The sequence below is a fragment of the Salmo trutta genome, chromosome 18 (assembly GCF_901001165.1).
Source record: "Salmo trutta chromosome 18, fSalTru1.1, whole genome shotgun sequence".
NCBI classification, from domain to species: Eukaryota; Metazoa; Chordata; class Actinopteri; order Salmoniformes; family Salmonidae; genus Salmo; species Salmo trutta.
In genome coordinates this window covers 27,598,113-27,616,316 of record NC_042974.1, presented here as the reverse complement: position 1 = coordinate 27,616,316, position 18,204 = coordinate 27,598,113, and the positions used below count along the sequence as shown (strand labels likewise).

The following is an 18,204-nucleotide window of genomic DNA, read 5'->3' as shown; positions in this document are numbered from 1 at the left end:
GCCAAGACACCAGGGTTAACACCCCTACTCTTACGATAAGCGCCATGGGATCTTTACTGACCAAGAGAGTCAGGACACCCGTTTAATGTCCCATCCGAAAGACAGCACCCTACACAGGGCAATGTCTCCAATCACTGCCCTGGGATATTGGGATATTTTTTTAGGCTAGAGTTTAAGGGTGCCTCCTACTGGCTCTCCAACACCACTTCCAGCAGCATCTGGTCTCCCATCCAGGGACTGACCAGGACCAACCCTGCTAAACTAGCTTCAGAAGCAAGCCAGCAGTGGGATGCAGCTGACATGACTAAAACGGCTCGTCTGAATTCAACTAGTTAGACAAAAGTTCGAGGTTTTGATGATTACACAAGTAGAATACAACTCAAACCTAGTGTTTTCACTTTAAACAAAAATGTTACCCCTTTTCAGACAAAAATAGAAACATCTTGCTTGTGCTTGTATCAATTGGTCTGGGTTTACATAAGACGCGTATTATTCAGACCAATGCAACGAGGTGTAGAGATATTGAGATGGATTTGGGGCCTGTTATTTTACGGGCGATGACTGGAATTAGTATGGCTCTTGCTTCTTAGTAGTACGGGATTAGGTAGGAGGATTTACAGTATGTAAACCTTTTTCAACCACACACTTCAGCACGACAGGTGGCGGCATGCATCTTTCACGTTGTTTTGCGGACCGCCAGTAATACCAAAGAAGAAGGTCCAAGCAGGCCGGAAATCACAACACATTGAGCGCTGAGTTGTTCGTCATACACTCAAATTCAAATTGCTACATGGTAGCTTGCATTTGTTATCACCAACTGCAGACAGTAAGTAATAGAAAAAGTAAATGTGCATACAATCAATGCGGTAGTAAGTAGCTGTAATTGATAGAAAAGGGCCAATTTAACAGTAAATATGTATCGTGGTCGGCCTCTTCCACCTCGAGGAGGGTACCCGCAGCAGTGCGAGGACCGTGGTCCTACTCCTGGCCGGTCTTATCCTGGGCCACCGTTTAGAGAAGAAAGAGGCAGGCCCAGACCTCCGTTTCAGGGTTACCATGACGGGCCTCCAGACCCGTACAGGCGTTCTCCGCCGCTCAGGAGGTATCCTTCTCCCGGTTCAGTAAGTCACAGAGGTCCAGGCGGTGAATATTGGGGCAGCGGCCCTCCCCCAAGAGAAGTAAGTGCAATAATTATGTGCGGGATACTGTCTACCTGACTAGTCTGCCACTTGCTAATTACATTGGTAAATGTAGCTTTCAAAAACAATTCGTGCATGTTGCCTCTTTGCATAGCGCATTGGTTAGCTAGCTAACTAGGCTAGTTATCATAACTATTTGTCACTGTTTATTGTTAACCAGCTACAAGCGCAGGTGCAATTTTTATTTACAATGGAACTGGAAGTTACCCCGTCCCTTGCACCGGCTCCTATTTCCTTTTTACTGGAGCAATGCATTCATTTGCCGAAATGCTGTGTCTAATAACTTCAAAATCCTGTCAAACTATTTATTGTAATGAAACTGATTTACAGTTAAGGAATTTACAAATCTGTTTCTGTCAATAGAGATCTCCATCTTCTCCCCGTGGTGGCATCCCCACAGACCACAGTCTGGTAATCACTGTGGGCAATGAATTGACTGGACCAGCTGGCGCAGGGCTACCCTCAAGAGACTACCCTCCTTACCTGCCAAAGAGGTCCAGTTATGATGGCCCTGACGACCGTGGCCCCAGGAGGCAGAGTCCCAGCAGAGGGAGAAGCCGACCTCGTAGTCGCAGCCCGGGAATCAGGGGACGGAGCAAGAGCCGTCCTCGTAGTCGCAGCCCTACAATGGGGGGACAGAGTAAAAGCCGTGCCAGAACTCGCAGCCCTGCAATGGGGGGAAGGAGTAAAAGCCGTGCCAGAACTCGCAGCCCTGCAATGGGGGGAAGGAGTAAAAGCCGTGCCAGAACTCGCAGCCCTGCAATGGGGGGAAGGAGTAAAAGCCGTGCCCGAAGTCGCAGCCCTGCAATGGGGGGACGGAGTAAAAACTTTACTCAAAGCCGCAGTCCTGAATTGGGGGGACAGAGTAAAAGCCGGGCCCGAAGCCGCAGCCCTGAAATGGGGGGACAGAGCAGGAGCCGTCCGCCAAGCAGGTCCCGGAGCGGGAGTCGTGGTCAGAGCTATGGACAGGGCCGCAGTATAAGCAGAGCAAAGAGTGTTGGTCCACACAAGAGCAGGAGCCGCAGTGTCAGTACCAGCAGTACCAGCAGTAGCAGTACCAGCAGTAGCAGGAGCAGCAGGGGAGGCGGTAATAAGATAAAGAAGATGAACAGGTTTAAGGAGCTGGAGTTGGCCCGTCACCACAAAGAGATGGAAGACATGAACATTCCCACCAAGTCCATCCTGAAGAGGCGCATGGACTCGGAGACTGACTCCCCTTCATTTGTGCAAGTAGGGGACATTTGCCATTTTATTACTGTGTTAAATTAGTTATGTAGTATATAGCTGTGTAGTGTATTATCCATATTCATACTCATTCTAACCCTGTCATCCCACAATGACCTTTTTTATTTTATCCAAATTATTATCATGATTCATTTCTTCATCATATATTGTTCTTTGTTTTTTGTTTTTTTGCAGAACAGTGATTCTCCAAGAGTTACTCCTGGTGCTGAGGCAGAGCGTCTCCTCTCAGCTATGAAAGGCATGGACCATAACATGTTGGCCACCATGCTGGGAGAGCTGAGAGATGACCCACGCATGGCCCAGGGCAGGCTTGATCCCAGTGGGATTGCAGGGATCCTTGGCTTGTTGGGAGGTGCATCTGCACCGCAGGAGGAGAAAAGGAAGAGGGTACCAGACATTGACGATGAGGAGAAGTTCCTTTATGGCGATGAAGATGATCTAGAGAAGGGCAGGTCTCCGACTCCAGCAGGAGTTCCCCGTCAACACAGTCTGTCAGAGCTCTATGGTGATATTATGAGTGAGCCGGCAAGCTATGGTGCCTCTCAGCACCTAGAGGGCCATCATGGTATTGTCGATCAGAGAAGCTCTCGTCAGCAACAGGTGGACATGAGGTATCAGCATCAAAGCAGGTCCTCTGCCACCCCTGACCATAATATCAAGGTTGAAGAGCCTAATGACTACCCACTAGGAACAGGACCACTGGAAGGGAAGGAGAAGCAAGACGTGGAGGAGTACGAGAAGATCCAGGACCTCCTCAAAACCATTGGGCTGGATCTGGGGGTGACGGAGATCAGCAAGATGGCTGCCAGGACTCAGGAGCGTCTGCATGGAAAGAGGCCCCCTCCAAAAACCCTTTGTCCTGGGAGGAGGCGGGGTCACCGTGACTCTTCAAGAAGCTCAGACAGGAGCAGGAGCAGGGGCAGGCGTAAGAGCCACAGTGGGAGCAGCTCCAGCAGTGGTAGCAGTCGTAGCGAAAGCCACAGCCTGAGTCGTAGCAGGAGTCTGAGCAGCAGCCGTGATAACAGAAGGAGCCAGAAGAAGTCACCCCCATCTGACAAGCGCAGCATCCATGGGAAGACTCGAGGCGGCGGAAAGGTGAAGACTGAAACTACTCCAGTGACACCCACCCACCCTTCTATCTCGATTCCTGCCTACGCCCAAGCCCAGGCACATGGTCTGGTACCACCCAACTATCCACCTCATGGCTTTGGGCAGTATGGGAACTGGCCATACATGCCCCAACAGTGGCCGATGTACCCACCTCCATCTATGGGCATACTGCCTCAATCTCCCGTTGAAGATTTTCCGAACGCCCCACCGTTTGACAGACCATACTTGAACGTCACCCAGCCAGAGTTACACCAGGGGGGTGAAAGAAAAGGTGAGAACAAACCATTGAATAAGTGGATGTTTAATTACTTGTTCATTCCTCTTCAATACATACTTTTTGTTGGTGATCAATGAAACTGCAGCACATAGTGCTTTCCGAAAGTATTCAGACCCTTCTCTTTTCCCACATTTTGTAATGTTACAGCCTTATTCTAAAATGGATTAAATCAAAGCATGTTCCTCATCAATCTTCACACAATACACCATAATGACAAAGCGAAAACAGGTTTTTAAACATGTTTTTATTCTCCCCAATTTTGTGGTAACCAATTGGTAGTTAGTCTTGTCCAATCGCTGAGACTCCCGTACGGACTCGGGAGAGGCGACGGTCTAGAGCCGTGCATCCTCCGAAACACAACCCAGCCAAGCCTCACTGCTTCTTGACACAATGTCCTCTTAACCCGAAAGCCAGCCGCACCAATGTGTCAGAGGAAACACCGTACAACTGGCGAGCGTGCACAGCTAGCACTGCGCCACTCGGGAGGCCCCTTTTTAGACATTTTTGCAAATATATTGAAAATAAAAACAAAACTACCTTATTGTCATAAGTATTCAGACCCTTTGCTACAAGACTTTGTGTCCATTGAGTCTACCTGTGGTAAATTCAATTGATTGGACATGATTTGGAAAGGCACACACCTGTCCAGATAAGGTCCCATAGTTGACAGTGCATGTCAGAGCAAAAACCAAGCCACGAGGTCAAAGAATTTGTCCGTAGAGCTCCTAGACAGGATTGTGTCAAGGCACAGATCTGGGGAAGGGTACCGAAACATTTCTGCAGCATTGAAGGTCCCCAAGAACACAGTGGCCTCCATCATTTATAAATGGAAGAAGTTTGGAGCCACCAAGACTCTTCCTAGAGCTGACCACCCGGGCCAAACTGGGCAATTGCGGGAGAAGGGTCTTGGTCAGGGACGTGACCAAGAACCTGATGGTTACTCTGACCGAGCTCCGGAGTTCCTCTGTGGAGATGGGAGAACCTTCCAGAAGGACAACCATCTCTGCAGCATTCCACCAATCAGGCCTTTATGGTAGTGGCACATGAGAGCCCGCTTGGAGTTTGCCTAAAGGACTCTCAGACCATGAGAAACAAGATTCTTTGGTCTGATGAAGATTGAACTCTTTAGCCTGAATATCAAGTGTCACGTCTGGAGGAAACCTGGAACCATCCCTACTGTAAAGCATGGTGGTGGCAGCATCATGCTGTGGGGGATGTTTTTCAACCGCAGGGAATGGGAGACTAGTCAGGATCAAGGGAAAGATGAACGGAGCAAAGTATAGAGAGATCCTTGATGGAAACCTGCTCCAGAGCACTCAGGACCTCAGGCTGGGGTGAAGGTTCACCTTCCAACAGGACAACGATCCTAAGCACACAGCCAAGACAACGCAGGAGTGGCTTCGGGACAAGTCTCTGAATGTCCTTGAGTGGCCCGGACTTGAACCCTATCGAACATCTCTGGAGAGACCTGAAAATAGCTGTGCAGCAACACTCCCCATTCAACCTGACAGAGCTTGAGAGGATCTGCAGAGAGGAATGGGAGAAACTCCCCAAATATACAGGTGTGCCAAGCTTGTAGCGTCATACTCAATTAGACTCAAGGCTGTAATTGCTGCCAAAGGTGCTTCAACAAAGTACTGAGTAAAGGGTCTGAACACTTATGTGAATGTGATATTTCATTTTTATTTTTTATTTTAATACATTTGCAAAAAGTTCTAAACCTGTTTTTGCTTTGTCATAGTGGCCGATTTTGTGTCGATTGATGAGAGAAAAAAGTAATACATCTTAGAATAGGGTTGGAATGTAACAATGTGAAAAAGTTCCTGTGGTCTGAATACTTTCTGAAAATACTGTAAGCAGTAGTTTTGATGATGTAACTACTATCTAATTTTGTACATTATTCCTGTATAGCATCATCAAAGATGGCCGCTCAGGATAATGGCAAGGACAGAAGGGTTTTAGAAGAGAGAAATAATGAAAGCCAAAAACACAAGGTGGAGTATTCAGCCTATCCACTTAAATTCAAATGAAGCCTACAGTATTGTCATTTGATGCTGTTTTGGCATACACTAGTTCTCTAATGACTCTCCTGCATTCTGTAGGTTCTTGAAGAACGTGAAAAACTGAGAAGAGACCGAGAGATCCGCATGAAGAAGAAAGATTATCTCATGAAGGAACTGGAGAGATTGCGAAAACAGCAAGGTACTTCAATCATCTCAAAGCCTTTCCTATATTTGTTAGTTAAAGAAAAAACTGAAATTCATAAGGTTGTTGCACAGTTGGATACATTTTTTATTGTTGTCTTTGTAGGGGAACTGCTGCGCAAAAAGCGGCGTGAAAAGGATGGCCATAAGGACCCATTACTGTCAGAGATCAGTCGGCTCCAGGAAGAGGTCATGTCTCAGATTGCTGTGCTCCGCAACGAGCACGAGGTAGCAGAGAAGAAACGATGCGAGCTTGACAAAGTGGCTCTTATTCTCGGTCTACAACCAACTGACAAGCCCCGGCGAGAGGGTAGGGCTTCTGGAGACCTTGAGCATCCAACACACCCACCACCTCCAGACAAGGAGAAGAAACAGGAGCGCGCTCGCAGCCGAGAGTTATCACCTGGGGTCCAGGCCTCTGCCAAGGTAGAATTCCGTAAGCTGCTCCAGGCACAAGCCAGAGAGCTAAAGTACTGGTAAAACCTTAGAAAAGCATGTTGCTGCAGAAACGTAATTATTCTGCAGAAAGTGACAGGTCAACTTTGCTTAATTTTAGGATATGAGTCTAAATTACTTAATGAATAACTATTCAAAAGGTCCGGTTTTGATTTTAAATGTATACTTGCCCTTGTCTGATTTGATTAAATACCAGTAAGCAGTAATTGCACTACATGACCAAAAGTATGTGGACACCTTCTCGTTGAACATCTTATTCCAAAATCATGGGTATTAAAATGGAGTTGGTCCCCCTTTTGCTGCTATAACAGCCTCCACTCTTCTGGGAAGGCTTTCCACTAGATGTTGGAACATTGCTGCGGGGACTTGGTTATATTCAGCCTCGAGCATTAGTGAGGTTGGTCACTGATGTTGGTCAATTAGGCCTGACTAGCAGTTGGTGTTCCAATTCATCACAAATATGTTCGATGGGGTTGAGTTCAGGGCTCTGCAGGCCAGTCAAGTTCTTCCACACCGATCTCGACAAACCATTTCTGTATGGACCTCGCTTTGTGCATGGGGGCATTATCATGCTGAAATAGGAAAGGGCCTTCCCCAAACTGTTGGCTCAAAGTTGGAAACACAGAGTCATCTAGAATGTCATTGTATGCTGTATCGTTAAGATTTCACTGGAACTAAGGGACCTAGCCCGAAACATTAAAAACAGCCTCAGACCATTATTCCTCCTCCACCAAACTTTACAGTTGGCACTATGCATTGAGGCAGGTAGCAGTTCTCCTGGCATCTGCCAAACCCAGATTTGTCCGTCGGACTGCCAGATGGTGAAGTGTGATTCATCACTTCAGAGAATGAGTTTCCACTGCTCCCGAGTCCAATGGTGTCGAGCTTTACGCCACTCCAGCCGACGCTTGGCATTGTGCATGGTGATCTTAGGCTTGTGTGCGGCTGCTCGGCCATGGAAACCCATTTCATGAAGCTGCTGACGAACAGTTATTGTGCTGACGTTGCTTCCAGAGGCAGTTTGGAACTCGGTAGTGAGTGTTGCAACCGAGGACAGAGCTTGTGTGGCCTACCACTTTGCGGCTGAGCCGTTGTTGCTCCTAGATGTTTCCACTTCACAATAGCAGCATGTACAGTTGACTGGGGTAGCTCTAGCAGGGCAGAAATTTTATGAACTGACTAGTTGGAAAGGTGGCATCCTATGACAGTGCCACGTTGAAAGTCATTGAGCTCTTCAGTTTGTCCATTCGACTGCCAATGTTTGTCTATGGCAATTTCATGTCTGTATGCTCGATTTTATACACCTGCCACGAACGGGTGTGGCAGAAATAGCCGAATCCTCTAATTTGAAAGGGTGTCCACATACTTTTGTATATAAAGTGTCCTTTGAATACCTGGCATTCAGCCTTTTGCTTATACATCATATATGGGGTTAAACAATGTGTGGTGCACAAACTGCTCAGGCTTACCTGGACAAACAGTGTGCTATGTCATCTGTTGGTGTTGTCCAAGAGGCAGAGTTTGACTCCTCGGTTTACAAGTTCCCTCTTTGTATGCCAATGTCTGACCCAACTAATCTCAAAACTGGTGATGCATGTTTACAAATTAATGTGTTTTAAACCTGCAACTTGTGTGGAAACCTGTTCAGTTTCAGGCAAACAGTTGTGATTAAGCTTAGGGGTACATCTTCTCTGATGTATTTGTTTATGAAAGACCACCATGTCAACTTTTTCTCTGAAAGAGTTTCTGGAGATGCCAAACTCAGGTAAGATGTTTGTTAGAAGCTTGGATATAGGGTATTTACTTTCATAGATTGAAAGATTAACATACTTTTTTGTAATTTAACTGTCATTTCATAAGAGCATTTTCACCATCAACATGTAGGCTAGCTAGGAGAGCAGCGATTAGTTGGGATGAATACTTTGCATACAGAGAGGGATCACAATTATGTGGACTGTTTTAATCCTTTCCACTGGCTCAAATTATTTTTAATTCTTTAATAGGGTGATGGTGTAGCTCAAAAAAAAAAATTTGAAAACTTAAACATGGGTATTCAATTAAAATAATTGTTATTGAATACGGAAAATATGTAACATTTGAAGATGAGAATACACGAAAGTCAAATGGATCTCATCGGAAACTCAACTCTGAATTATAGCTGTTTTGTTGCGAGGAGTAAATCTCCTGAAATATCATACTTGATGTTTTTCCACTCCACTCATAGTCTCTGAACTGCACTCATCGAGCTCATTTCTCACAACTTTTTTGCTCAACTCACAGATCAGTATTTAAAATGTCATTTTGACCATTAATTGGAGGAGATAAGCGTACAAGAATATGACAATGCGAGTCAAATATTAGCCTTAAAAACAGGATTCTCTGACATAACCTGAGTAACTCCATCAAGGCTGGAACACAGATCGCCTATGTTGTCAAGGTGAGAGTTTTTGAAATTTCAATGTTTGGGGAACATCGTAAAATTCTCTTTGTTTTTGTCTTTTTAATACTGTCTTTCAGTATTTTTTTGCCTGCTTCCTCTAGGCTTATTTAGCTCTTTTGCTGACTTGTGTAACTTCTGTTCTTCATTAGGCAGCATCATTGTCCTTAAGAGCCTCTCCTAAGAAAGCCCCAGCCAGTGCCCAGCCTCCCGAGCATCCAGCAGACCTGTTTGAATACTATGACGCTGGGAACCACTGGTGCAAAAGCTGCAATGTCACTTGTGGTTCCATGTTTGATTTTTTCACACACTTGCACAGCAAATCGCACCGAAAGGTTTGTACCATTTATAGAATGTTCCAATAAGACTCCAGCTACAGCAGTTCCCGAGTCCTGCTGTGGAACTAGTCACATAACGTACAGACTACAGAGAACAACCAAACCATCCTTGATAGGCTACGCAATAAACAAACGTGTTAGCTAGACAGTGTTGCTTAATGTAGAAGTCCTAATAATACATTTTGTGATTGAGTGGTCAGGCAGCCGTGCTGTTCATGCCGTTACCAGCACGGCTGGAGCTCGAGATAATCAATTAGATTGCATGGCCGGAACTAATATTTAATAATGCATTATGAGCTAGCATTGTCATTGTTTTGGGAAAGGGATGCTCATCCAATTCAACACGTCAGTTCATCCTGTCTAGCTAGCTAGATAGTGAAGTTTACATTTAACTTAATAATGAAATTGCTATCTATTAAACACTTGGATGGACACATCTCTTTACAGGCCCTGTTAGCTATGAAGTCTGCTAGTTAGCTACCTTGAAAGGAATGCAGCAGACTCCTGAATGTGATGTGGAAAGCCTATTGGCTGTTCTCGGCAAGGATTCTTGTGCTCTCTGCTAAGGACTTATTGGCTGCAGCTGGACCCTTCTTGGTCATTCAGTCAGTGAATTGAAGAGCTTTTGTTTACTATCATGAAAATGCAGTCTCCTGTTTTTGTTCTTTGTCCTCTGGTCAAATTTCCTTTACCTTTCCAACTTGGCATTTTTTTAATTTGAATTGTGCAATCTCTTGTATTTTTACAGCAAATTGGTTATGCATTCTTTTTTCATTGGCACTGTGCAGACTCAGGATCCTTACAATCGACCATGGACGTCAAGTTCCTCCAACAATGAGATTAATAAGATTTACTCTTCAGGGGAGAAAATGACTAAACCTGCTAAAGGTACAAACTTGAATTTCTGTTTTTATATATTTCCCTTTTTCTAAATATTTGTAATGTACTGTTAAACGTTGTTAGCAATCTTTTACTTTTAGGCTCTTTGTGCTGGATCACTGCCACAGTTTGCAGTCACTGAATACAAAACTATGCATAAGAAGTAAGAAATAAAAATTGATTTCTATATGCAATGTAAAGGGGGTCATTTTGGGCAACCGTTAGTCAATTACCAATGTTGATGTTTATATGTCCATGTTTACTGAATGTACTTCTTATACTCTCCAAGTAACGGACCTACATTTTATAACAATCTACTTTTATAACAGGTTCTTCCATGGAGAGCACAGTAAAGGTAATAATTAATGATTGTTTCCTGTGACTATTAGGTATTTTTAAAAACTTCTCTCTATTTTTCTCTCATAGGATCTGAGTTTTTGGTGCCTGTGAGGGGATATTATTGCCAGCTGTGCGAGGAGTTTTACGGGGATGCAATTTGTGCTGAAGATCATGCCACGAGTCATACTCACAATGAGAAATACAAGGTAGGCCGTTACTAGTTGGGAGTAGGACATTATTTTACTAGGGCTACATTAAGGATGTTTTCAAATTTGAAATTCGGATACCTGGTTCGGTTTCTTGCCGCGTTTGTTATTGCTTTGTGCACACAGCAGTCTTTTGTCTACTTTGCAGGCCTATGATCAAATAGTATCTGAAATATTTAAAATGAGCTTGCCTGGTGCAATAGAAATTATAAAATAGTACCAAAAATCTTGCTCATTTGGCACTCCAGGCAGACTCAAGCAAAGTATTTCAAATACTATTTGAACCCTGGTCTGCTACTTTGGATGGCTTAGACATATATCATTTTGTAATTTAGGTGAACTATGTTTTCCTAAAGTAGAGGTTGCAATACAAGTTTAAGTATGTTCACCTAGCCACTGTCACCAACTGCTAATTTAAGCATTTTCTAAAATCATTTAAAGTCTGAAGTTCAATGACTTGGTTTGAATTTATGAGATGATTTGGGCATTAAATTTCATACATGCTAATATTGGGTACATTGATTTACGTTGGTTTTTGGTTAGAAAATTCTAATGTTAGTGTTTGGTGTTGGTGGCTAGGTAAACAAAGTCATTGTGGATTGCACTCTGTCCTTGTCCATACACTCCCTACAAGGTAAGAACACTTGGATGAACTGTCCCTTTAAGTCTAATTTTAGGGACAGTTTTTTTATTATTATAATTTTTTTTCACTTTAATGATTTACATATGTGTTTGGTCCTTCTGCTAGAAACGAATGTATGAGTATCCACTCTACGAACAGAGAAGGAACCTGGATCGTCAGGCTGGACTCACGTTGGAAGTTGGTGACAAAAAGCACTCTGAGCTCAAACGCAAACACGAAGAGGAAGAATCCAAAAAGAGCAAAGAGAAGGAGGAAGGGAAACATAAACGCAGCAAAAAGGACAAGGGAAAGGACAAGGAGAAGTTCAAACACATAGAGAAAGAGGGGAAGGCGAAGCACAGCAAAAAGGAGAATTACAAATATAACAAGGGGGAGGGGGAGGAAGAGAGGGCCAAGTATAGCAAAAAGGAGGAAGACGAGAGGTCTTTGTATAGCAAGAAAGAGGAGAGATATAAACATAGCAAGGAGGGGGAAGAGTGGCCCAAGTACAGTAAGAAGGATGAAGAGAGATACAAGCATAGCGAGGAGGAGGAGTGGTTAACAAATCGCAGGGAGGAGGAAGAGAGGCCTAGGTCTAGCAGGGTAGAGGAGAGACCCAAGTTTAGTTGGAGGCATAATGAGGAGGAGGAAGAGCGGTCCAGATATGGTAAGGGGAAAGACCCCAACCCCAAATATAGCAAGAAAGAGGAAGCGAGGTGTAGATCAGAGAGGGAGGATGGGAAACCTAAGAATGAAAAGGAGGAAAGACAATCAAGGAAAGAGAAGGGTGAGCGTCAAAGGGAAGATGAGAAGTCAGGATCTAGAAAGCAGTCTGAGCCTGAGAAACCCGGTGAGCCTCCCAAAGTGTTCTGTGGGCCTAATCCAGCATTGAGAGCAAAGCTGCGCAAGAAAAGTGAGGAAACGGCCAAAGTAGAGCCAAAGGCTCCGTCTGCTTTTGGAAAGTTCAGTTGGAAGAAAAAACTAGAAAATGAGCTTGCGAAGGAGGCCGAGAGAGTGGCTGCTGAGTTCCTGAAGGAAGATGAGGCAGATGCTGAAGAGGATGACGACCCGGATGCGTTTTCAAAGTCTGTGGCCGCAGCCAAGAGCATTGCTATCAAGCTGTCAGGGAAGACAGTCATCCCCCCAACTAACACATGGGTACCCTTCAACTCCGGGAAAATACGCCCAAACCTTCCTGCTCCCTCCATGGTCCTGAGAAAGTCCTCCGGACTTGGGCCCTGGGTCTATGCTAAACCGGCCCCTCTCAACACCTTCCCCTCTATCAGACCACCCGGGGCCAGTGGAGAGACGCCTCTGCCTGTCGTACAGAACCAGCCTAAAAAGGACCCTGTACTGGCAGCAGACATAATTTCCAAGGCGTTCTGTGGTGAGGAAGTGGAGTCAGCAGATGGCACCGGGAAGCCAGGTCCCAATTTTACACCAGACAAAAACAAAGCTTCCACAATGGAGTCCGATAGTCAAGCCCCCACATCCACGCCTTCAGCAGTGACGTCGGAGTTCAAGACTCCCCTGCCTCCCCCGCCTGTCCTGATCATGATGTCCATGGAGTCGGACGTATCTGCACCAGGAGTCCCTGAGAGTGAGCAGAATGTCCCTGTGATGGTCACACCCCCTCCTTTCATGCAGAGACCCCCAAGTGAGGTGATGAAGAAATCAGAAAAACCGAAGTCTAGCCTAGCTGCTGCAAAAGCACAAGATTTATTTGACATATTTTATAGCAGCAGTACCACAGCCAGTACCACATCCAGCACTGTCATGTCCATTAAAGCAGTCATAGAGTCCAAAGCTGCTCCGAATTACTTAAAGAACAGCGAAGCCTTGGAGGTTCCGGCCCCACAAACAGAGCAAATCCAACCTGAGCTCCCAGCTCTTGACAACAGTAACACCATTGAAACTGACACAAACGAGTCAATGGAGACTGAGCGTGGGTCTGACCCACAGCCCAAGGAAGATGCACCTGAGAATGCCCTGATACCTTTGGATAACCCATCAGATACTCTGGGTATCTCAACAGAGACCCTGGATCTCCCAACAGAAGTGTTGGGCTTAGATCTGTTCGATTTAAATTTTGATTAACAGATCCCACTAGAATGCAGGCCATTGGAGGGTGGGTATTTTAGGTAGTTGATGGGATTAGAGTGTACATTAGAGGGGAACAAATAGTAACCAACACATCCCTCTGATTAGGAAACTAAGCCCTGTTGCCTTGGGCAGGTTGATGTTTGTCATGAATCTTGCCCTGGAGGCAGAACTGAGTGATTTTTGCTAGATGGGCCAACTGCAAAGTCATAATTGGCTATATCGTAAAAATGTAAGGTTAGATTTTATGACTTTGTGGCTGTGCCACCTAGTGATCACTGCAGAGTTGCCCCCAGTACATAAATCATCCCAATAAATGCCAACCTGCGTAACTTAGTGGCCAGAGCAGGCAGCTTGAACTTGAATGGATAAGGAAATTAAACTTCCACTGAAAGATATGAGACATTCTTAAGTGATGAATCTTCAGAAATGTTGAAGCTTGTGCTGCAGTTCTTTTTGTGTTGAATAATTTCGTCATTCATCTCAACTTTTCTTTACTGAAAGTAATGTACACGACCATGCTTATTGATGACTGGTTTTGTGTGTATCCATGTTCAGCCTCTTAAGCAATTAGTTATTTTCTCTTTAAACGATTGAAAGGTATTTTAATACAGGAACAAGAGAAAAGGTTAAAAGAAAACAGAATTTGGTAAGGTAGTGTGCAGCATGGACCAAAATATCTGAACAATGTTTTCTTTTACAGTTGTGCCATGTAATATCTGTCACTCTTTACAGCACCCTCCAGAAAAGACGTGGATATATATATATATACTCATGAACACTACCTTGGAATTGTTGCTCCTTTTTTTAACTTTCCATTGGTTCACTGGCTGTACTATGTGCAATGCTATTCTGTGTTAGTTAGTGAAAATAATCAAACTGGTTGTCCCTTTAACTGTTGTTGCTAAAGTAGAATTTAAATAAATGTCAGTGACCACAACATTTTCTCAGACCTTGTAGTCGGACCTTGTAACCATAAAGCATCACTATGGTATGCCCCTTGCAGTCGAAAGGATTTCTGAAGAAAAACCTCACTATGACTGGCTGCAACGGGCTACTCTGAAATGAACAGGACAATGTTAATATACAGTGCCTCAGGAAAGTATTCAGACCCTTAAAAACGTAAACTTTTTCTACATTTTGCCTTATTTTAAAATTGACTCAATAGTTTTTTTTCTCCTCAATCTACACACAATACCCCATAATGACAAAGCAAAAACAGGTTATTAGACAATTTTGCTAATTTATGGAAAAAAAGAAAGGGAAATATACATTTATGTAAGTATTCAGACCCTCACCTTTGGCAGCGATTACAGCCTCAAGTCTCCTTGGGCATGACGCTACAAGCTTGGCGCAGTTTCTCCCATTCTTCTCTACAGATCTCAAGCTCTGTCAGGTTGGATAGGGAGCGTTGCTGCACAGCTATTTTCAGGTCTCTCCAGAGATGTTCGATCGGGTTCAAGTCCAGGCTCTGGCTGGGCCACTCAAGGACATTCAGAGACTTGTCCCGAAGCCACTCCTGCGTTGTCTTGGCTGTGTGCTTAGGATCGTTGTCCTGTCGGAAGGTGAACCTTCGCCCCAGTCTGAGGTCCTGAGCGCTCTGGAGGAGGTTTTCATCAAAGATCTCTCTGTACTTTGTTCTGTTCATCTTTCCCTTGATCCTGACTGGTCTCCCAGTCCCTGACGCTGAAAAACATCCCCACAGCATGATGCTGCAACCGCCATGCTTCACTGTAGGGATGGTTCCATGTTTCCTCCAGATGTGATGCTTGGCATTCGGGCCAAAGAGTTCAATCTTGGTTTCATCAGACCAGAGAATCTTGTTTCTCAGGGTTTGAGAGTCCTTTAGGTGCCTTTTGGCAAACTCCAAGCAGGCTGTCATGTGGCTTCCGTCTGGCCACTCTACCATAAAGGCCTGATTGGTAGAGTACTGCAGAGATGGTTGTCCTTCTGGAAGGTTCTCCCATCTCCACACATGAACTCTAGAGCTCTGTCAGTGACCATCGGGTTCTTGGTCACCCACCTGACCAAGCCAGCTCTATCAAGAGTCTTGGTGGTTCCAAACTTCTTACATTTAAGAAAGATGGAGTCCATTGTGTTCTTGGGGACCTTCAATGCTGCAGAAATGTTTTGATACCCATCCCCAGATCTGGGTCTCGACACAATCCTGTCTCAGAGCTATACGGACATTTCCTTCGACCTCATGGCTTGGTTTTTGCTCTGACATGCAGTGTCAACTGTGGGACCTTTTTATATAGACAAGTGTGAGCCTTTCCAAATTATGTCCAATCAATTGCATTTACCCCAAGTGGACTCCAAGTTGTAGCAACATCCCAAGGATGACAAATGAAACAGGATGCACCTGAGCTCAGTTTCGTATCATAGCAAAGGGTCTGAATACTTATATAAATAAGGTATTTCTTTTTTTTATATACATTTGTAAAAATATGTTAACCTGTTTTCATTATGGGGTATTGTGTAGATTGCTAAAACAAATAATATTTAATAAGTTTTAGAATAAGGCTTTAACATAACAATGTGGAAAGTCAAGGGGTCTGAATACTTTACACAGGCACTGTAAATAATGATGGATGTCATTGTGTCCAATTAGTCTGACCTGACAGCGATTTATTTTTCTTATTTATTTTTTCTTCTGCAGAACCTATATAAGTAACATAGCAAAGGATAGAGCAGTCTAGTTATGCTGTATGCTACTTTAAGAATTATATAATTCTGAGTGCCAGTGATTGGCCTTGAGATCAGATGTTTGGCAAAAAACATCTGAGGTTTCTACTAAATGTAATTTTCAACAAAGCCTGCTGGGACATCAGTCTTCACTTCAGAAAAGGTAAGGCGACTTGCATCAAAACAATGAAGATATGATGTTCCTGTAAATGTGCTGTGGAAGGTGGATAGAATTTAAGGCAATACAACCTATACATAAAGTGAATTGATGTACTTGCTATGCTAATCAAGGGACAGGATATCAGAGGATGTTGCTGTGCTTTGTCTCATAATACGGTCTACTGCCACTGAATTATTCAGCTGTACTGAAATGCCCATTTCTATTCATTTATAACACTGACTGTGTTTAACTATCACCAATGATACCATATGTGAATAATTGCTCATGGTCTGGTCTTCGGAAACATGGCCTCAAATGTTTGGTTTATTTACCTGTATGTATTTGTTTTAAACCTTGCACAAACCAATGTCATTTCATTTGGCAAATAAAATATTTTGAAGGCAAACCCATTGTCATACTGATAATGTCACGTGTGGGGAAAAAAGGATACTGTTCAATACCAATAACATGCTTACGAACTTTTTACAAATTAGGCACATTTTGACATCCTTTCCCATGCACGTACATGTGATTCCTCTTTAGCCCCAAAGGAAGTATGGAATATGTCCAGTAAGTGGCGCTGGTCAAGTGCATTGAGACTACAGACCCCGAGACCCCTAAGCCTTTTACCAGTAGTTTTTCTGACAAGTAAAAGTACATTGTAGTAAGTGGTTACATAAATTGTGGTTATAGTTTTGTAGGCTGCATAGCTTGCTACGGTCTGAAACCTTGTTTGCGCCTTATTTCCAGGGGTGTGCTGCACAGATATGCACAAATTTCCAATATACATCCCAAACTTTCCTCATATACAGTATGGGATTACTTTGGTAAACCCCAAATCTTCCTATAGACACAATATTGTTTAGAATAAAGGTAATGGATAGTCAACTTTAATCCTCCATTTCAGAACAACATACTATTCTTGAGATTATGAATTGAAGCTAGTATGGATTATTTTCCATTCCAGAGCTGCCTGCATACAGTATGTATACTTGGAATCCATGATGACAGTGTATTGAAGTTGATTCATGTTTCTTATGACACACAAATACACATACTTTCTAAAACATTTGATGAATTTGTTAATGTCTGACTAAATTGTTGAAATCTCTAACTTCACTATAGTTGTATGATGTGTATCACATTGTCAGTAAGTAAAGTTTGTTGTGTTCAATAGAACACTACAGAATGTGAGGTGGTTTAAAGCATCCAGATTTCTCAGTAGGACTATTTTGACTCAGAATATGACATTAAAACTATTTTATTTGACAGAATAACAGATTTGTCTTGGATGAAGTGCTTTTATCATGACAGACTTGAGGGTGGCTAAATTCCCCTTGAATACATTGGAGTATCTCAGCACAAATGGCTTCCAATGCTTTGCAAAGTCTGAGTATTTGTATGTCATGAACAACACATATTAAATAAATTGTCATGATGGACGTTCCCATCAAGTACAGTGCCTTCTCTAAGTATTCATACTGTTTGACTTATTCCACATTTTCTTGTGTTACATCCTGAATTCAAAATGGATTAAATATTCAGTACCTGTCAAAAGTTTGGACACACCTACTCATTCAAGAGTTTATTTGTATTTTTTACAATTTTCTACATTGTAGAATAATAGTGAAAACATCAAAACTATGAAATAACACATATGGAATCATGTAGTAACCAAAAAAAGTGTTAAACAAATCAAAATACATATGATGACAGCTTTGTACAATCTTGGCATTCTCTCAACGAGCTTCACCTGGAATGCTTTTCCAATAGTCTTGAAGGAGTTCCCACATATGCTGGGCACTTGTTGGCTGCTTTTCCTTCACTCTGCGGTCCAACTCATCCCAAACCATCTCAATTGGAGAGCCCAGGTCATCTGATGCAGCACTCCATCACTCTTCTTCTTAGTCAAATAGCCCATACACAGCCTGGAGGTGTGTTTTGGGT

General features: G+C 43.5%; 1 protein-coding gene across 1 annotated transcript; it reads left to right on the top strand.

Moving 5' to 3' along the window:
- Nucleotides 1–479: 479 nt before the first annotated feature.
- Nucleotides 480–14,354, top strand: LOC115153107 (zinc finger protein 318). Its single transcript, XM_029698170.1, has 10 exons — nucleotides 480–1,178; nucleotides 1,563–2,429; nucleotides 2,619–3,825; nucleotides 5,743–5,825; nucleotides 5,934–6,033; nucleotides 6,142–6,461; nucleotides 9,081–9,263; nucleotides 10,055–10,154; nucleotides 10,572–10,690; nucleotides 11,439–14,354. The coding sequence occupies exons 1-10, from the start codon at nucleotides 915–917 to the stop codon at nucleotides 13,407–13,409; spliced, it is 5,214 nt and encodes a 1,737-aa protein (XP_029554030.1). The 5' UTR covers nucleotides 480–914; the 3' UTR covers nucleotides 13,410–14,354.
- The last annotated feature ends 3,850 nt before the right edge of the window (nucleotides 14,355–18,204 follow it).